At 56.6% G+C, this 17,466-nt stretch overlaps 1 protein-coding gene across 1 annotated transcript in view; it reads right to left on the bottom strand.

The window, feature by feature from the left end:
* Positions 1-870: 870 nt before the first annotated feature.
* LOC137352904 (rho GTPase-activating protein 33-like) overlaps positions 871-17,466 on the bottom strand; it is a 188,947-nt gene continuing 172,351 nt past the window's right edge. The window contains exons 18-23 of the mRNA XM_068018748.1: positions 15,625-15,784; positions 10,631-10,764; positions 9,573-9,647; positions 7,578-8,171; positions 3,910-4,268; positions 871-2,884 (exon numbers count right to left, since the gene is read on the bottom strand). Coding sequence (XP_067874849.1) covers positions 905-2,884; positions 3,910-4,268; positions 7,578-8,171; positions 9,573-9,647; positions 10,631-10,764; positions 15,625-15,784 — 3,302 coding nt within the window. The 3' untranslated portion in view covers positions 871-904. The remainder of the gene's footprint in view (positions 2,885-3,909; positions 4,269-7,577; positions 8,172-9,572; positions 9,648-10,630; positions 10,765-15,624; positions 15,785-17,466) is intronic.

Below are 17,466 nucleotides of genomic sequence, written 5' to 3'. Positions count from 1 at the left end.
GCAAGGAGGGAGAGGTGTGATCGGGGACCCACCCTCGAGGGATGAGTGAGGGTGTTTGTCAGGGTTCACCGCCGTCCCCCCTCAAGGGATGAATGAGGGAGTTTGTCAGGGTTCACCCTGGCTCTCCCTTGAGGGATGTGAGGGATTTTGTCGGGGTTCACCCCCCCCGTCCCCCCTCGAGGGATGAGTGAGGGAGTTTGTCGGGGTTCACCCCCCCAGGCCCCCCTCGAAGGGTTGAGTGAGGGAATTTGTCGGGGTTCACCCCCCCAGGTCCCCCTCGAGGGATGAGTGAGAGAGTTTGTCGGGGTTCACCCCCCCCCCCCCCGTCCCCCCTCGAGGGATGAGTGAGGGAGCTTGTCGGGGTTCACTCCCCCCGTCCCCCCTCGAGGGATGAGTGAGGAAGGTTGTCGGGGTTCACACCCCCCCCCGTCCCCCCTCGAGGGATGAGTGAGGGAGTTTGTCGGGGTTCACCCCCCTGTCCCTCCTCGAGGGATGAGTGAGGGAGTTTGTCGGGGTTCACCCCCCCATCCCCCTCGAGGGATGAGTGAGGGAGTTTGTCGAGGTTCACCCCCCCCCGTCCCCCCTCGAAGGATGAGTGAGGGAGTTTGTCGTGGTTCACCCCTGTTCCCCCTCGAGGGATGAGTGAGGGAGTTTGTCGGGGTTCACCCCCCCGTCCCCCCTCGAGGGATGAGTGAGGGAGTTTGTCGGGGTTCACCAACCCCCCGTCCCCCCTCGAGGGATGAGTGAGGGAGTTTGTCGGGGTTCACCCCCCCGTCCCCCCTCGAGGGATGAGTGAGGGAGTTTGTCGGGGTTCACCCCCCCCGTCCCCCCTCGAGGGATGAGTGAGGGAGTTTGTCGGGGTTCACCCCTGTCCCCCCTCACTGCTCGGCTAAGGTTGGGACATTCAGCAGAAACTTCTCTCCAACCGGTCATCGCGTGCCGCACAGTGAGCGGGCAGTCTCTGCGCCCTGGCACGGCAGAGCTGGTAGAGAGGCAGTGGGGCGCCGGCTGGAAGGTTGCCATAGCAACCGGCGACCGCGACGGTGCTGGGGTGGCCTGCGGGGCCACAGTAAGCGGGGCGGGGGCGAGGCAAGGGGTCGTAGGGGCGGTCCTCACGGGACTCCTTCCCCGAGGCAGTCCGCCCGCCCGTGACAGGCGGCCAGTCGGTAACCGTCGCCCGAGCCTCCTGACCCTTGTCGTAGGTCACCAGAACGTCCTGGTAAGTGGGCATCAGGGTGGACAGGCAGTGCCCCACTCCCCCACAGTCAGGGCCAGGGCTGTACGGGTTCAGGAGCAGCTCTCCCGAGGGGAAGTGGCTGCAGCGCGGTCTGTATCGCTGACCGTTGGCGTGGAGTGTGCTGGCCAAGGCGGGCACGCGCGGGGCCCGGACCTGCTGTCGGAGGGCTGGGTGTACCCTCTGGGAGCTGCCTTCCGTCGGGCACCAGTGGCCCTGCCTCCTCTGTTTCGGTCTGGACTGTTCCCACTGCCTGTCGCAGGGGAGGACGAGAGCCGAGCCCATGGTGTAGCTGCTCGGCCACTGTGGCTTCGCTGCTGCTTGGGGGGAGCCGTTGGAGCCCGTCCAGGCGCTGACCTTCTCCAGTTTGACGGGATCCGATTGGCTCCTGGGATGGACCATCTCCAGGCCCCTGGCTCCCTCGCCCTCTAACCCCGCCAGCGGGTTCCCGTGACGATAGGGCGGATGGCGGACGGTCGCACGCCTGACGGGAGAGTCGCGTTGCATCGGTGCTGCTTGGGTCGTCGGTGAGCATCGGGCCTGCGGTTCTAGGGTCTTCCCGCGCGCCGGCTGCTGGGGTGGGGCCGGCTGCCTCCCGGCGGAAACGGCAGCCCAGCAGGGGAAGACCGGCACGTTGACGTAGGTGGCCTCAGGGAGGTGGCGTTGAGTGAGTAGACGAGGGGAGAGGCCGGGGGTGGGGGAAGGGTCGAGGAGCTCAGGAGAGAGGCTGAGACCAGCGCAGGTCAAAACCTGATCAAGGGGGGCCTCCGGGAGGCTGTGACGGACCCTCCCACTCTCCGTGTAGGGCTCCAGGCCTGGCGGTTGGTGACAGAAGGCAAGGGGTGGGCGGTGGGGCTTTGCCCCAGGCTGAAGCAGCAGGGGCCCATCAGGAAGGAGCGGGTCAGTGGGCAAGACGTGGTCATCAGCACTGACCATGGTCTGGCGGGCATCTCGGTATGAGGGCAGGGGGCAAGGGACCGCCTCTTCTGACCACGTGGGTCCTGGGCGGACAGAACAAGGGGGGCCACACTGACACAGCACCCCGTCGGACACGATCTCCGCGTACACCTCGCTGTCCCTCGCCTGGCGCTCCATCGCTATCCCGCTCTCGCTTGCGTCCGGGATCCACCCGACTTGCCAGGCTTTGGGGGGCTCGAAGGAAGTTTCCGGGCCCATGGTCTGGGTACGCTGGCCAAGAGGCAGGGCACTGGGATGGGACTGGAAGGCCGGGGGTCTTGGCATAAGGGTGGGAAGGGGCTGGGACTCAGGTGAGACCCCACAGCAGCAGGGGCTGGGCTCGAGTAGTTGAGGAGTAATGAGGGGAGGGGGAGTGGGTCGAGGGGGAGGTGGGGGAAGAGTCAGTAATGCGGCTACAGATAGGCACCTCACCCCCGGACGCACTGACGGTCTCCGTGGGGGACTGGGGGAATTGGTCCCACAGGCTGGACAATCGAGTGGGGACCGGGAGTGGGACCAGGGGACTGAAGAATGGTGGGAAGAGCAGGAAGAAGGAGCTGGCAGAGGCAATGGGTGAATGCAGTGTTCCACACGGGAGTGAGCGATGGGCCCACGCAAAGACTGGGTCAGCATTACATTGGCATCGCGACAGGCGTGAGGAGCAGATACCAGAGATGGTGAGAGATGGTGGACCTAAAGAGAAGGAACAAAACAGGTAAAAACTTGTGGAAATCACATACCCGAAACCATCCCTCCCTCATCAACACACTAATACTGAGGAAGTGCTGCACAGTCGGAGGGTCAGTACTGAAGGAGTGCCGCACTGTCGGAGGGTCAGTACTGAGGGAGTGCTGCACTGTCGAAGGGTCAGTACTGAGGGAGTGCCGCACTGTCGGAGGGTCAGTACTGAGGAGGTGCTGCACTGTCGGAGGGTCAGTACTGAGGGAGTGCTGCACTGTCGGAGAGTCAGTACTGAGGGAGTGCTGCACTGTCGGAGGGTCAGTACTGAGGGAGTGCTGCACTGTCGGAGGGTCAGTACTGAGGGAGTGCTGCACTGTCGGAGAGTCAGTACTGAGGGAGTGCTGCACTGTCGGAGAGTCAGTACTGAGGGAGTGCTGCACTTTCGGAGGGTCAGTACTGAGGGAGTGCTGCACTGTCGGAGGGTCAGTACTGAGGGAGTGCTGCACTGTCGGAGGGTCAGTACTGAGGGAGTGCTGCACTGTCGGAGAGTCAGTACTGAGGGAGTGCTGCACTGTCGGAGGGTCAGTACTGAGGGAGTGCTGCACTGTCGGAGGGTCAGTACTGAGGGAGTGCTGCACTGTCGGAGAGTCAGTACTGAGGGAGTGCTGCACTGTCGGAGGGTCAGTACTGAGGGAGTGCTGCACTGTCGGAGAGTCAGTACTGAGGGAGTGCTGCACTGTCGGAGAGTCAGTACTGAGGAAGTGCTGCACTGTCGGAGAGTCAGTACTGAGGGAGTGCTGCACTGTCGGAGGGTCAGTACTGAGGGAGTGCTGCACTGTCGGAGGGTCAGTACTGAGGGAGTGCTGCACTGTCGGAGGGTCAGTACTGAGGGAGTGCTGCACTGTCGGAGAGTCAGTACTGGGTTATGAGTGTGTCCTGGATGTGAATTCAGTGTGTGTCTGTATTGTTATCCTGTGCCATTACTGGGTTCACACACGCCGTGCTGCAATACTATATTGGATAGAGGAGAGTGTTACCTGAGTAGTGAGCTTGTGGCTGTGGTAACGGGGCCCGATTTCACTGCTCGATGGGGAGGAGGTTCTGGCCGAGCCTCTCTTCAGGGGGTTGATGGTTGAGTAGAGAGAGCTATCGATGTGGTATTGCTCTACCAGCAGACTGGCTGTGCTGGGCACTCCAGTGTGGTCCTGTTGAACTGGGGACAGCTGCTGGTGCTCCAGCCCCTGCAGGATTGACGTTCGGGACACCAGGTGTGCCTGTTCCATCAGACTGAGGGCCATCAACCGAGCTGCATTTTTAGGAGGTGGTGGAGGAGGCACAGACTGAGAGGGGGAAACAGCAAGGGAGGCCTTTGTCGGGGAAAGAACAGGTTCCTGAGCTGTGAACAAACCACAAAAAACACTCAATTTATCACTAAAACCACTCACAAACCATCCTGGGCACTGACTCTCACTGGGGTACGGGTCACCCACAAACTGACTCTCACTGGGGTACGGGTCCCACACACACTGACTCTCACTGGGGTACGGGTTCCACACACACTGACTCTCACTGGGGTACGGGTCCCACACACACTGACTCTCACTGGGGTACGGGTTCCACACACACTGATTCTCACTGGGTACGGGTCTCACACACACTGACTCTCACTGGGGTACGGGTTTCGCAGACACACTGACTCTCACTGGGGTACGGGTCCCACACACACTGACTCTCACTGGGTTACGGGTTCCACACACACTGACTCTCACTGGGGTACGGGTTCCACACACACTGACTCTCACTGGGGTACGGGTTCCGCAGACACACTGACTCTCACTGGGGTACGGGTCCCACACACACTGACTCTCACTGGGGTACGGGTCCCAAACACACTGACACTCACTGGGGTACGGGTCCCACACACACTGACTCTCACTGGGGTACGGGTTCCACACACACTGACTCTCACCGGGGTACGGGTTCCACACACACTGACTCTCACTGGGGTACGGGTTCCACACACACTGACTCTCACCGGGGTACGGGTTCCACACACACTGACTCTCACTGGGGTACGGGTTCCACACACACTGACTCTCACTGGGGTACGGGTCCCACACACACTGACTCTCACTGGGGTACGGGTTCCACACACACTGACTCTCACCGGGGTACGGGTCACACACACACTGACTCTCACTGGGGTACGGGTCCCACACACACTGACTCTCACTGGGGTACGGGTCCCACACACACTGACTCTCACCGGGGTACGGGTCACACACACACTGACTCTCACTGGGGTACGGGTCTCACACACACTGACTCTCACTGGGGTACGGGTCCCACACACACTGACTCTCACCGGGGTACGGGTCCCACACACACTGACTCTCACTGGGGTACGGGACCCACACACACTGACTCTCACTGGGGTACGAGTTCCACACACACACTGACTCTCACTGGGGTACGGGTTCCACACACACTGACTCTCACTGGGGTATGGGTCCCACACACACTGACTCTCACTGGGGTACGGGTTCCACACACACTGACTCTCACTGGGGTATGGGTCCCACACACACTGACTCTCACTGGGGTACGGGTCCCACACACACTGACTCTCACTGGGGTACGGGTTCCACACACACTGACTCTCACTGGGGTACGGGTCCCACACACACTGACTCTCACTGGGGTACGGGTCCCACACACACTGACTCTCACTGGGGTACGGGTCCCACACACACTGACTCTCACTGGGGTACGGGTTCCACACACACTGACTCTCACTGGGATACGGGTTCCACACACACTGATTCTCACTGGGTACGGGTCTCACACACACTGACTCTCACTGGGGTACGGGTTTCGCAGACACACTGACTCTCACTGGGGTACGGGTCCCACACACACTGACTCTCACTGGGTTACGGGTTCCACACACACTGACTCTCACTGGGGTACGGGTTCCGCAGACACACTGACTCTCACTGGGGTACAGGTCCCACACACACTGACTCTCACTGGGGTACGGGTTCCGCAGACACACTGACTCTCACTGGGGTACGGGTCCCACACACACTGACTCTCACTGGGGTACGGGTTCCGCAGACACACTGACTCTCACTGGGGTACGGGTCCCACACACACTGACTCTCACTGGGGTACGGGTTCCGCAGACACACTGACTCTCACTGGGGTACGGGTCACACACACACTGACTCTCACTGGTGTACGGGTCCCAAACACACTGACACTCACTGGGGTACGGGTCCCACACACACTGACTCTCACTGGTGTACGGGTCCCACACACACTGACTCTCACTGGGGTACGGGTTCCACACACACTGACTCTCACTGGGGTACGGGTTCCGCAGACACACTGACTCTCACTGGGGTACGTGTCCCACACACACTGACTCTCACTGGGGTACGGGTTCCGCAGACACACTGACTCTCACTGGGGTACGGGTCCCACACACACTGACTCTCACTGGGGTACGGGTTCCGCAGACACACTGACTCTCACTGGGGTACGGGTCACACACACACTGACTCTCACTGGTGTACGGGTCCCAAACACACTGACACTCACTGGGGTACGGGTCCCACACACACTGACTCTCACTGGTGTACGGGTCCCACACACACTGACTCTCACTGGGGTACGGGTCCCAAACACACTAACACTCACTGGGGTACGGGTCCCACACACACTGACTCTCACTGGGGTACGGGTCCCACACACACTGACTCTCACTGGGGTACGGGTCCCACACACACTGACTCTCACTGGGGTACGGGTCCCACACACACTGACTCTCACTGGGGTACGGGTCCCAAACACACTGACACTCACTGGGGTACGGGTCCCACACACACTGACTCTCACTGGGGTACGGGTCTCACACACACTGACTCTCACTGGGGTATGGGTTCCACACACACTGACTCTCACTGGGGTACGGGTCCCACACACACTGACTCTCACTGGGGTACGGGTCACATACACACTGACTCTCACTGGTGTACGGGTCCCAAACACACTGACACTCACTGGGGTACGGGTCCCACACACACTGACTCTCACTGGGGTACGGGTCCCACACACACTGACTCTCACTGGGGTACGGGTCCCACTCACACTGACTCTCATTGGGGTACGGGTCCCACACACACTGACTCTCACTGGGGTATGGGTTCCACACACACTGACTCTCACTGGGGTACGGGTCCCACACACACTGACTCTCACTGGGGTACGGGTTCCACACACACTGACTCTCACTGGGGTATGGGTTCCACACACACTGACTCTCACTGGGGTACGGGTCCCACACACACTGACTCTCACTGGTGTACGGGTCCCAAACACACTGACACTCACTGGGGTATGGGTCCCACACACACTGACTCTCACTGGCGTACGGGTCCCACACACACTGACTCTCACTGGGGTACGGGTCCCACTCACACTGACTCTCATTGGGGTACGGGTCCCTAAACCTCTCTGGCTCTCTCTCTCTCCTCCCTTCAGCTGTTCCTTAAAAACTGACTTCTCTGACAGAGCATTTGGACGCCTGTCCATCATCTCTCCTTCATTCTGATAACGTTCCTGTGAAGGTTCCTGTGCTGTTCCGGAGGAACCGGAATGTCGCTGGACTGGAGCAGGAGCAGACCTGGATTCACAAACTCACCATTCTGCATGCTCAGCGAATCCTCCTGACCGGGGCTGTCCAGCTGCCCTTTGACCTCCATGCCGCTGGCCGCCATCTTGCTCTGCTGCTCCGATGGACCGAGATTTGACCGCTGGAAGTCGCCAGTTCGGAGAAGCCGGGAGATGATCTGGGCTGGAGCTTGACCCGCGGAGACGTTCTGAGCCTGGGCCTCTCCGGCCGGGCTCCCCAGCATCTCCAGGACGCTGGCGGGCACGGTGATTGCGAGCGGTGGGGAGATGCCGTGCGAGAGGGGCCTGGCGCCCCTTGGTGAGAAGGCGGGTGCCAGCTTGCGGGTGAAGGTGACGGGCTTGGAGGCCGTGTGGAGTGCTGGGCTGGGGGGCAGTTTGTGGGTCCAGCCTGGGCCGAGCTCACTGTCCACCTCCAGCTGGTCCTCCTCCGGCCAGTCCAGTGGCTGCAGCTGGAAACCGGGAAGCACGTAGACAGCCTCTGCCCCCTCACTACTGGCGGAGCTCGAACACGGTGCGGAGAGATCGCGTGCATCTGCCAACACGGACATGGACACGGCATCACTGCTGGACCGATGATGACGAACATTCTGGATTCTCAGGAAATCTGGGAAAAGGAGAAGAAGGGATAGAAATGAATTCCCATTTCTCCAGCATCTTTCCCCCCCCTCCCCCCCCGCACGTCCCAAAGCCCCTCACAGACAATGAAGGAATTTATTTGAAGTGTGCTCACTGTTTGGAATGTAGGAAACACAGGCGGCAATTTCTGCACAGCAAGATCCCACAAACAGCAATTTTTTTTTTTTAGTGATGTTGGTTGAGGGATAAATATTGTCCCCAGGACACCGGGGAGAACTCCCCCCCCCCCCACCCGGCTCTTCTTCCAAATAGTGGCCGTGGGATCTTTTACACCCACCTGAGGGGGCAGACGGGGGCCTCGGTTTAATGTCTCATCTGAAAGACGGCACCTCCGACAGTGCAGCACTCCCTCAGTACTGACCCTCCGACAGTACAGCACTCCCTCAGTACTGACCCTCCGACAGTGCGGCACTCCCTCAGTACTGACCCTCCGACAGTTCAGCGCTCCCTCAGTACTGACCCTCCGACAGTGCAGCACTCCCTCAGTACTGATCCTCCGACAGTGCAGCGCTCCCTCAGTACTGACCCTCCGATAGTGCAGCACTCCCTCAGTACTGACCCTCCGACAGTGCAGCACTCCCTCAGTACTGACCCTCCGACAGTGCAGCACACCCTCAGTGCTGACCCTCCGACAGTGCAGCACTCCCTCAATACTGACCCTCCGACAGTGCAGCACTCCCTCAGTACTGACCCTCCGACAGTGCAGCACTCACTCAGTACTGACCCTCCGACAGTGCAGCACTCCCTCAGTACTGACCCTCCGACAGTGCAGCACTCCCTCAGTACTGACCCTCCGACAGTGCAGCACTCCCTCAGTACTGACCCTCCGACAGTGCAGCACTCACTCAGTACTGACCCTCCGACAGTGCAGCACTCCCTCAGTGCTGACCCTCCGACAGTGCAGCACTCCCTCAATACTGACCCTCCGACAGTGCAGCACTCCCTCAGTACTGACCCTCCGACAGTGCAGCACTCCCTCAGTGCTGACCCTCCGACAGTGCAGCACTCCCTCAGTACTGACCCTCCGACAGTGCAGCACTCCCTCAATACTGACACGGGGAGAGTCAGTCTGCATTCTGGACTGTTATGTTTTCAGGACAGGAATATGGTAACGCAGTATTTAATTCCATTGGCTGTTCTTGCCGTGTGAACCCAGGGAGAGAGCTGCAATTCCATTCCCGGGAAAATTATACGCAAAATTGCCCTCACTCAATGTCCACAAACACCGAGCCAACGTGTCCCTGTCGTAGCCAGAACCCTGACACCAGATAACACAGCACAGGCGAGGACGGGAACTGGTGCTCCTCTCACACAGACAGACCCACACTCCGAGGGTCACACAAACACAGAGTGATCGATGAATGCGCACCTGTCCTACTCTGCTGTGAAGTTAGCGATTCCTCACTCTTCACTGATCGCAGTGTTACTGTCTCCCCTTTAGCGCCTGTAACAGGAGAGAGAACAGAGAGGAGTTCACACATTGCACCAAACAAAGTCTGTCCAAGAGAGAGTGAGGGAGCTTTATTCTGTATCTAACCCCGTACTGTACCTGTCCTGGGAGTGTTTGATGGGGGACAGTGTAGAGGGAGCTTTACTCTGTATCTAACCCTTGTACTGTACCTGTCCTGGGGAGTGTTTGATGGGGACAGTGTAGAGGGAGCTTTACTCTGTATCTAACCCTCGTACTGTACCTGTCCTGGGAGTATTTGATGGGGACAGTGTGGAGGGAGCTTTACTCTGTATCTAACCCTCGTACTGTACCTGTCCTGGGGAGTGTTTGATGGGGACAGTGTAGAGGGAGCTTTACTCTGTATCTAACCCTCCGTACTGTACCTGTCCTGGGGAGTGTTTGATGGGGACAGTGTAGAGGGAGCTTTACTCTGTATCTAACCCTCGTACTGTACCTGTCCTGGGAGTGTTTGATGGGGACAGTGTAGAGAGAGCTTTACTCTGTATCTAACCCCCGTACTGTACCTGTCCTGGGAGTGTTTGATGTGGACAGTGTAGAGGGAGCTTTACTCTGTATCTAACCCCGTACTGTACCTGTCCTGGGAGTGTTTGATGGGGACAGTGTAGAGGGAGCTTTACTCTGTATCTAACCCCCGTACTGTACCTGTCCTGGGAGTGTTTGATGGGGACAGTGTAGAGAGAGCTTTACTCTGTATCTAACCCCCGTACTGTACCTGTCCTGGGAGTGTTTGATGGGGACAGTGTAGAGGGAGCTTTACTCTGTATCTAACCCCCGTGCTGTACCTGTCCTGGGGAGTGTTTGATGGGGACAGTGTAGAGAGAGCTTTACTCTGTATCTAACCCCGTTCTGTAAGGGAGCTGAGTATTGGGTTAATTTTTGCATTATTCACTGGACAGTTTCACACTCATGTGGATCAAGCTGTGTGGAATAGTTTTGGAGCCCCTGCACTGTGGTACCTGTGTTGGTCTCAATGATGTCGAACACCTCAGTTTGGGATTTTCTCCGTGACGCACCAGACACCTTTCCCGTGGTGAAAAATGATTTCCATGCTCCGGCTCCGGTCTTCCGCATCTTACCGCCCTCTCTTCTCCTGCCGAGTTGATGGGTAAATAAGACATGCTTAGTTCAGCATGACTGGGTCATGTCACACGTAGAGTCATAGAGTCATTTACAGCACATTAGGAGGCCATTCGACCCATCGATTGCATGCCAGCTCTCCACAGAGCAATGCAGTCAGTCCACTCCCCCACTCGATTCCTGTAGCCCCATAAGTTTATTTCCTTCAAGTGCCTATCCAATTTTCTTTTGAAGTCATTGATCGTCTCCACTTCCACTTCCCTTGTGGGCAGCGAGTTCCAGGTCATTACCACCCGCGGTGTAATAAAGTGCTTCCTCATATTCACTCTGCATCTCTTGCCCAAACTTTCAATCTGTGTCCCCTAGTCCTTGTACCATCAGTTCATGGGAACAGTTTTTCCTTGTCTAACTGATCTAAGCCTGTCATAATCTTGTACATTTCTATTAAATCTCCCCTCAATCTCCATTGCTCCAAGGAGAACAAACCCAGCTTTTCCAACCTAACCTTGTAGCTAAAATCCCCCTTCCGCAGAACCATTCTGGTAAATCTCCTCTGCACCCTCTCAAGGGCCCTCACATCCCTCCTGAAATGTGTTGACCAGAACGGGACACAATACTCCAGTTGTGGCCTAACCAGAGCTTTAAAAAGATTCAGCATAACTTTCCTGCATTTGTATTCAATGCCTCTATTTATGTCGCCCAAGATCCCATATGCTTCACTAACCACTCTCTCAATATGTCCTGCCACCTTCAAAGATTGATGCACACGCACCCCCAGGTCCCTCTGTTCCTGCACACTCTTTAGAATGGTGCCATTAAGTATATATTGCCACTCCCTATTCCTTCTGCCAAAATGCATCACCTCATACTTGTCAGTATTAAATTCCATCTGCCACCTCTCTGCCCATCCTGCTAACCTATCTGTGTCCTGTTGCAGGTGCTTCATATCATCCTCACTGTCTGCCACACCTTCAAGTTTGGTGTCAGCGACAAATTTTGAGATTCTACTCTGCAGCTGAATCACATCCTCTGCCAACTCACCTTGTGGCCGTCCGAGGTGATCAGAGCAGAGAAATCTGAGAATACCTGCATCGTTCTGGTGTAGAAAGGCCTCATCCCCAAATTCTGGGTTGGATTTATAACCCAGGACAGTGTCCCTCCAGCTGCTCCAGACACAGCTCCCAGTGTCTGACCCACTGTCCCAGATAGAGATTCCAGTGTTTGACCCTCTGTCCCAGATAGAGATTCCAGTGTCTGACCCTCTGTCCCAGATAGAGATTCCAGTGTCTGACCCACTGTCCCAGATAGAGATTCCAGTCTCTGACCCATTGTCCCAGACACAGCTCCCAGTGTCTGACCCACTGTCCCAGATAGAGATTCCAGTGTCTGACCCATTGTCCCAGACACAGCTCCCAGTGTCTGACCCACTGTCCCAGACACAGCTCCCAGTGTCTGACCCACTGTCCCAGATAGAGATTCCAGTGTCTGACCCTCTGTCCCAGATAGAGATTCCAGTGTCTGACCCACTGTCCCAGATAGAGATTCCAGTGTCTGACCCACTGTCCCAGATAGAGATTCCAGTGTCTGACCCTCTGTCCCAGATAGAGATTCCAGTGTCTGACCCACTGTCCCAGATAGAGATTCCAGTGTCTGACCCTCTGTCCCAGATAGAGATTCCAGTGTCTGACCCACTGTCCCAGATAGAGATTCCAGTGTCTGACACACTGTCCCAGATAGAGATTCCAGTGTCTGACCCACTGACCCAGATACAGATTCCAGTGTCTGACCCACTGTCCCAGATAGAGATTCCAGTGTCTGACCCACTGTCCCAGATAGAGATTCCAGTGTCTGACCCACTGTCCCAGATAGAGATTCCAGTGTCTGACACACTGTCCCAGATAGAGATTCCAGTGTCTGACCCACTGTCCCAGATAGAGATTCCAGTGTCTGACCCACTGTCCCAGATAGAGATTCCAGTGTCTGACCCACTGTGCCAGATAGAGATTCCAGTGTCTGACCCACTGTCCCAGATAGAGATTCCAGTGTCTGACCCACTGACCCAGATACAGATTCCAGTGTCTGACCCACTGTCCCAGATAGAGATTCCAGTGTCTGACACACTGTCCCAGACAGAGATTCCAGTGTCTGTTCCACTGCTCCAGACAGAGATTCCAGTGTCTGTTCCACTGCTCCAGACAGAGATTCCAGTGTCTGATGCACTGCCCCAGACAGAGATTCCAGTGTCTGACCCACTGTCCCAGATAGAGATTCCAGTGTCTGACCCACTGTCCCAGATAGAGATTCCAGTGTCTGACCCACTGTCCCAGATAGAGATTCCAGTGTCTGACCCACTGTCCCAGATAGAGATTCCAGTGTCTGACCCACTGTCCCAGATAGAGATTCCAGTGTCTGATGCACTGCCCCAGACAGAGATTCCAGTGTCTGACCCACTGTCCCAGATAGAGATTCCAGTGTCTGACCCATTGTCCCAGACAGAGATTCCAGTGTCTGATGCACTGCCCCAGACAGAGATTCCAGTGTCTGACCCAATGTCCCAGATAGAGATTCCAGTGTCTGACCCACTGTCCCAGACAGAGATTCCAGTGTCTGATGCACTGCCCCAGACAGAGATTCCAGTGTCTGACCCAATGTCCCAGATAGAGATTCCAGTGTCTGACCCACTGACCCAGATACAGATTCCAGTGTCTGACCCACTGTCCCAGATAGAGATTCCAGTGTCTGACCCACTGTCCCAGATAGAGATTCCAGTGTCTGACCCACTGTCCCAGATAGAGATTCCAGTGTCTGACCCACTGTCCCAGACAGAGATTCCAGTGTCTGATGCACTGTCCCAGATAGAGATTCCAGTGTCTGACCCAATGTCCCAGATAGAGATTCCAGTGTCTGACCCACTGACCCAGATACAGATTCCAGTGTCTGACCCACTGTCCCAGATAGAGATTCCAGTGTCTGACCCACTGTCCCAGATAGAGATTCCAGTGTCTGACCCACTGACCCAGATACAGATTCCAGTGTCTGACCCACTGACCCAGATACAGATTCCAGTGTCTGACCCACTGTCCCAGATAGAGATTCCAGTGTCTGACCCACTGTCCCAGACAGAGATTCCAGTGTCTGATGCACTGCCCCAGACAGAGATTCCAGTGTCTGACCCAATGTCCCAGATAGAGATTCCAGTGTCTGACCCACTGACCCAGACAGAGATTCCAGTGTCTGATGCACTGCCCCAGACAGAGATTCCAGTGTCTGACCCAATGTCCCAGATAGAGATTCCAGTGTCTGACCCACTGTCCCAGACAGAGATTCCAGTGTCTGATGCACTGCCCCAGACAGAGATTCCAGTGTCTGACCCAATGTCCCAGATAGAGATTCCAGTGTCTGACCCACTGACCCAGATACAGATTCCAGTGTCTGACCCACTGTCCCAGATAGAGATTCCAGTGTCTGACCCACTGACCCAGATACAGATTCCAGTGTCTGACCCACTGACCCAGATACAGATTCCAGTGTCTGACCCACTGTCCCAGATAGAGATTCCAGTGTCTGACCCACTGTCCCAGATAGAGATTCCAGTGTCTGACCCACTGTCCCAGACAGAGATTCCAGTGTCTGATGCACTGCCCCAGACAGAGATTCCAGTGTCTGACCCAATGTCCCAGATAGAGATTCCAGTGTCTGACCCACTGTCCCAGACAGAGATTCCAGTGTCTGATGCACTGCCCCAGATAGAGATTCCAGTGTCTGACCCAATGTCCCAGATAGAGATTCCAGTGTCTGACCCACTGACCCAGATACAGATTCCAGTGTCTGACCCACTGTCCCAGATAGAGATTCCAGTGTCTGACCCACTGTCCCAGATAGAGATTCCAGTGTCTGACACACTGTCCCAGATAGCGATTCCAGTGTCTGACACACTGTCCCAGACAGAGATTCCAGTGTCTGTTCCACTGCTCCAGACAGAGATTCCAGTGTCTGATGCACTGTCCCAGATAGAGATTCCAGTGTCTGACCCAATGTCCCAGACAGAGATTCCAGTGTCTGACCCACTGACACAGATAGAGATTCCAGTGTCTGACCCACTGACACAGACACAGCTCCCAGTGCCTGACCCACTGTCCCAGACAGAGATTCCAGTGTCTGACCCACTGACCCAGACACAGCGCCCAGTGTCTGACCCACTGTCCCAGATAGAGATTCCAGTGTCTGACCCACTGACCCAGACACAGCGCCCAGTGTCTGACCCACTGTCCCAGATAGAGATTCCAGTGTCTGACACACTGGCCCAGATAGAGATTCCAGTGTCTGACCCACTGTCCCAGATAGAGATTCCAGTGTCTGACACACTGTCCCAGATAGAGATTCCAGTGTCTGTTCCACTGCTCCAGACAGAGATTCCAGTGTCTGTTCCACTGCTCCAGACAGAGATTCCAGTGTCTGTCACGCTGCTCCAGACTGAGATTCCAGTGTCTGTTCCACTGCTCCAGACAGAGATTCCAGTGTCTGATGCACTGCTCCAGACAGAGATTCCAGTGTCTGATGCACTGCTCCAGACAGAGATTCCAGTGTCTGTTCCACTGCTCCAGACTGAGATTCCAGTGTCTGTTCCACTGCTCCAGACAGAGATTCCAGTGTCTGATGCACTGCCCCAGACAGAGATTCCAGTGTCTGTTCCACTGCTCCAGACAGAGATTCCAGTGTCTGTTCCACTGCTCCAGACAGAGATTCCAGTGTCTGTTCCACTGCTCCAGACAGAGATTCCAGTGTCTGATGCACTGCTCCAGACAGAGATTCCAGTGTCTGTTCCACTGCTCCAGACAGGGTCTCTCTCACCAAGTCTGCACTCACTCTTTACCTGTCTGTTGCTGGGTTGATGGGGTGAAGTTGCTCGTAAACAGCTCCTGTTCCCTCTTTGCCCTGAGCCAGAGTTCGAGCCTGAGCCTCCTCGAGACTCAGGAGTCGGCTGGAAAGTGATGGGATCCAGATGGATTTGGGACGAATTAAGTTGTTGTGGCCTGCAAGAGACAGAGCAGAGTTAGACTGAAAAAAAACACACACACAGTCGCAAACAGCAAATAGCATGACTATCTCCTCTCCTGAATTTACCCCAGTGAGAGTCAGTGTCTGTGGGACCCGTATCCCAGTGAGAGTCAGTGTGTGTGGGACCCGTATCCTAGTGAGAGTCAGTGTGTGTGGGACTGGTACCCCAGTGAGAGTCAGTGTGTGTGGGACCCGTACCCCAGTGAGAGTCAGTGTGTGTGGGACCCGTACCCCAGTGAGAGTCAGTGTGTGTGGGACTGGTACCCCAGTGAGAGTCAGTGTGTGTGGGACCCGTACCCCAGTGAGAGTCAGTGTGTGTGGGACCCGTACCCCAGTGAGAGTCAGTGTGTGTGGGACTGGTACCCCAGTGAGAGTCAGTGTGTGTGGGACTGGTACCCCAGTGAGAGTCAGTGTGTGTGGGACTGGTACCCCAGTGAGAGTCAGTGTGTGTGGGACCCGTACCCCAGTGAGAGTCAGTGTGTGTGGGACCCGTACCCCAGTGAGAGTCAGTGTGTGTGGGACCCGTACCCCAGTGAGAGTCAGTGTGTGTGGGACTGGTACCCCAGTGAGAGTCAGTGTGTGTGGAACCCGTACCCCCGTGAGAGTCAGTGTGTGTGGGACCCGTACCCCAGTGAGAGTCAGTGTGTGTGGAACCCGTACCCCAGTGAGAGTCAGTGTGTGTGGGACCCGTACCCCAGTTAGAGTCAGTGTGTGTGGAACCCGTACCCCAGTGAGAGTCAGTGTGTGTGGGACCCGTACTCCAGTGAGAGTCAGTGTGTGTGGAACCCGTACCCCCGTGAGAGTCAGTGTGTGTGGGACCCGTACCCCAGTGAGAGTCAGTGTGTGTGGGACCCGTACCCCCGTGAGAGTCAGTGTGTGTGGGACCCGTACCCCAGTGAGAGTCAGTGTGTGTGGGACCCGTACTCCAGTGAGAGTCAGTGTGTGTGGAACCCGTACCCCCGTGAGAGTCAGTGTGTGTGGGACCCGTACCCCAGTGAGAGTCAGTGTGTGTGGGACCCGTACTCCAGTGAGAGTCAGTGTGTGTGGAACCCGTACCCCAGTGAGAGTCAGTGTGTGTGGAACCCGTACCCCAGTGAGAGTCAGTGTGTGTGGGACCCGTACCCCAGTGAGAGTCAGTGTGAGTGGGACCCGTACCCCAGTGAGAGTCAGTGTGTGTGGAACCCGTACCCCAGTGAGAGTCAGTGTGTGTGGGACCCGTACCCCAGTGAGAGTCAGTGTGTGTGGGACCCGTACCCCAGTTAGAGTCAGTGTGTGTGGAACCCGTACCCCAGTGAGAGTCAGTGTGTGTGGGACCCGTACCCCAGTGAGAGTCAGTGTGTGTGGAACCCGTACCCCAGTGAGAGTCAGTGTGTGTGGACCCGTACCCCAGTGAGAGTCAGTGTGTGTGGAACCCGTACCCCAGTGAGAGTCAGTGTGTGTGGGACCCGTACCCCAGTGAGAGTCAGTGTGTGTGGAACCCGTACCCCAGTGAGAGTCAGTGTGTGTGGGACCCGTACCCCAGTGAGAGTCAGTGTGTGTGGGACCCGTACCCCAGTTAGAGTCAGTGTGTGTGGAACCCGTACCCCAGTGAGAGTCAGTGTGTGTGGAACCCGTACCCCAGTGAGAGTCAGTGTGTGTGGACCCGTACCCCAGTGAG

Source organism: Heterodontus francisci, chromosome 39 (assembly GCF_036365525.1).
Source record: "Heterodontus francisci isolate sHetFra1 chromosome 39, sHetFra1.hap1, whole genome shotgun sequence".
Classification (NCBI taxonomy): domain Eukaryota; kingdom Metazoa; phylum Chordata; class Chondrichthyes; order Heterodontiformes; family Heterodontidae; genus Heterodontus; species Heterodontus francisci.
Note: the sequence above shows the minus strand (reverse complement) of the source record. Positions and strands in the feature narration are given on the sequence as shown.